Below are 1,711 nucleotides of genomic sequence, written 5' to 3' on the forward strand. Positions count from 1 at the left end.
TGATTCCACCACGCTACCACACACATTGTGTCGGTAACGGCGTAAAAAAACCCACCTACATAAAAAAGGTAACTGATAGGACGAAAGGGAAAGGGGGGGTTCAACGATGTTTGACTGTGCAGGGCCAATTTGAATTGCAGGTGCTATAAAACTATTACTAAAATTCACCTTAAACACCTTTGCCTATTTCAGGTTATTGCAGATGGATTGGAGGCCAAAGGTCACGCCATTCGAGATAACTTACGCCCTTCTGTGCTGCAGGCCATTAATGTTCGAGACGACGGCTCGATTGTGGGAACAGCGGATTTCCGAAAGGGAGGAGTACCGAAAGGATATTAGGATACACGTTAATCCGACTGCTTGACGTGATCGATTTCTGACCTGCTGGATGTGGGCAAATTAAAGTACATTTACCAAGCCAGCGGAAAAATACCATTTTCTTTTATTTCATCATTTTGACGAGCGCCTGATTTCCCCACGCTGCTTCACATTTTAGTTCACTTGGATTTAGAGTTCAATTTAGCTTCATCCGAGAAGTTGCTTTTACACATTCATTAACCAAACTATAACCAATATTTAACCTCACGAGTCAATAGAGACATTTTAAAGAAACCTTCTACTATATTATCTGCCTTGTGTGAACTAATCTGGAACAGAAGTTCACAGAAATGAGACACGCATTCTCCTCAAGAAAGTTAGGAATTAACAAGATCGTTTCTGGAACTATCATATTTTTTTTCATTGCCCTCCTCAAACTAGAAAGGAATGATTTATAAAGTCAAAAGGATGTTTACACTCAATACGACTGCACAGAATGTTTTTAGAAGACACAAATAAATGATTGGACGGGTAAACAGAAAGGCAAATTCAGACAACCTGAAAGAGTGGCTTGCAAAATCTGGCAACATTGCAATCCTGTCAGAAACAGTTTGAGTAATGATACAGACCAGCACGTATCAAATACAAGAATTTTTTTTTTTTTTTTTTTTTTTTTGGATATCGCGGTTAAGGAAATTATGTTACAGTGCATACGTTCTAGTACCTTTTTATGAATTTGCTCACTTACCATAATGTGTATGTTTATTTTACAGAGTGAGAAAGAGAGGAGAGAGGGAGAGAGAGAGAGAGAGAGAGAGAGAGAGAGAGAGAAAGAGACGGAATGTGAAGTAGAGATCTGATTAAGAGAAATGGGAGCAAAAGAAAGGGTGAGAGGGAGACAGAGGAGAGAGAGAAAGACAGACAGGCAGCCGGACAAAAAGTGTGAGAGAGAAAAAGCGAGAGGTAAAAGATGAAATAATTGACAAACTATTATGCTATCAAAATATCTAAGCTTCCTTCCATGTACGGAGAAATGAGTGCTATATTTTTTCAACATCTCAAATGATCTGCAAAAAATACTACATTCAGTAGAAATCATATATTTATTGTCAGTTAAGCAGAAAATACATATTTCATGTATTTCAAGCAAAGACCATTTATATTAAAATCTTGAACAACAATTTGAATCGTCTTCTTAATGAACAACTATCTTGAATAAAAGTAATAGAACAAAAACTAATTCCCCTTTCTTATCCTTCTTTTCTTCATCAAACTTTTCCTGCTCACTTACAAACAAACACACAAACTAACAAACAAACAAACACACACTCACAGACACACACACACACACACACGCACACACACACACACAAGTACACACACACACACACAC

The 1,711-nt window shown here is 37.6% G+C and overlaps 1 protein-coding gene across 1 annotated transcript in view; it reads left to right on the plus strand.

The window, feature by feature from the left end:
* The window catches only part of LOC101847444 (glutathione hydrolase 1 proenzyme), a 21,674-nt gene extending 20,116 nt beyond the window's left edge, over nt 1-1,558 (plus strand). The window contains exon 13 of the mRNA XM_005105227.2: nt 193-1,558. Coding sequence (XP_005105284.1) covers nt 193-339 — 147 coding nt within the window. The 3' untranslated portion in view covers nt 340-1,558. The remainder of the gene's footprint in view (nt 1-192) is intronic.
* The last annotated feature ends 153 nt before the right edge of the window (nt 1,559-1,711 follow it).

The sequence above is a fragment of the Aplysia californica genome, unplaced genomic scaffold, assembly GCF_000002075.1.
Source record: "Aplysia californica isolate F4 #8 unplaced genomic scaffold, AplCal3.0 scaffold00459, whole genome shotgun sequence".
Taxonomy (NCBI): Eukaryota; Metazoa; Mollusca; class Gastropoda; order Aplysiida; family Aplysiidae; genus Aplysia; species Aplysia californica.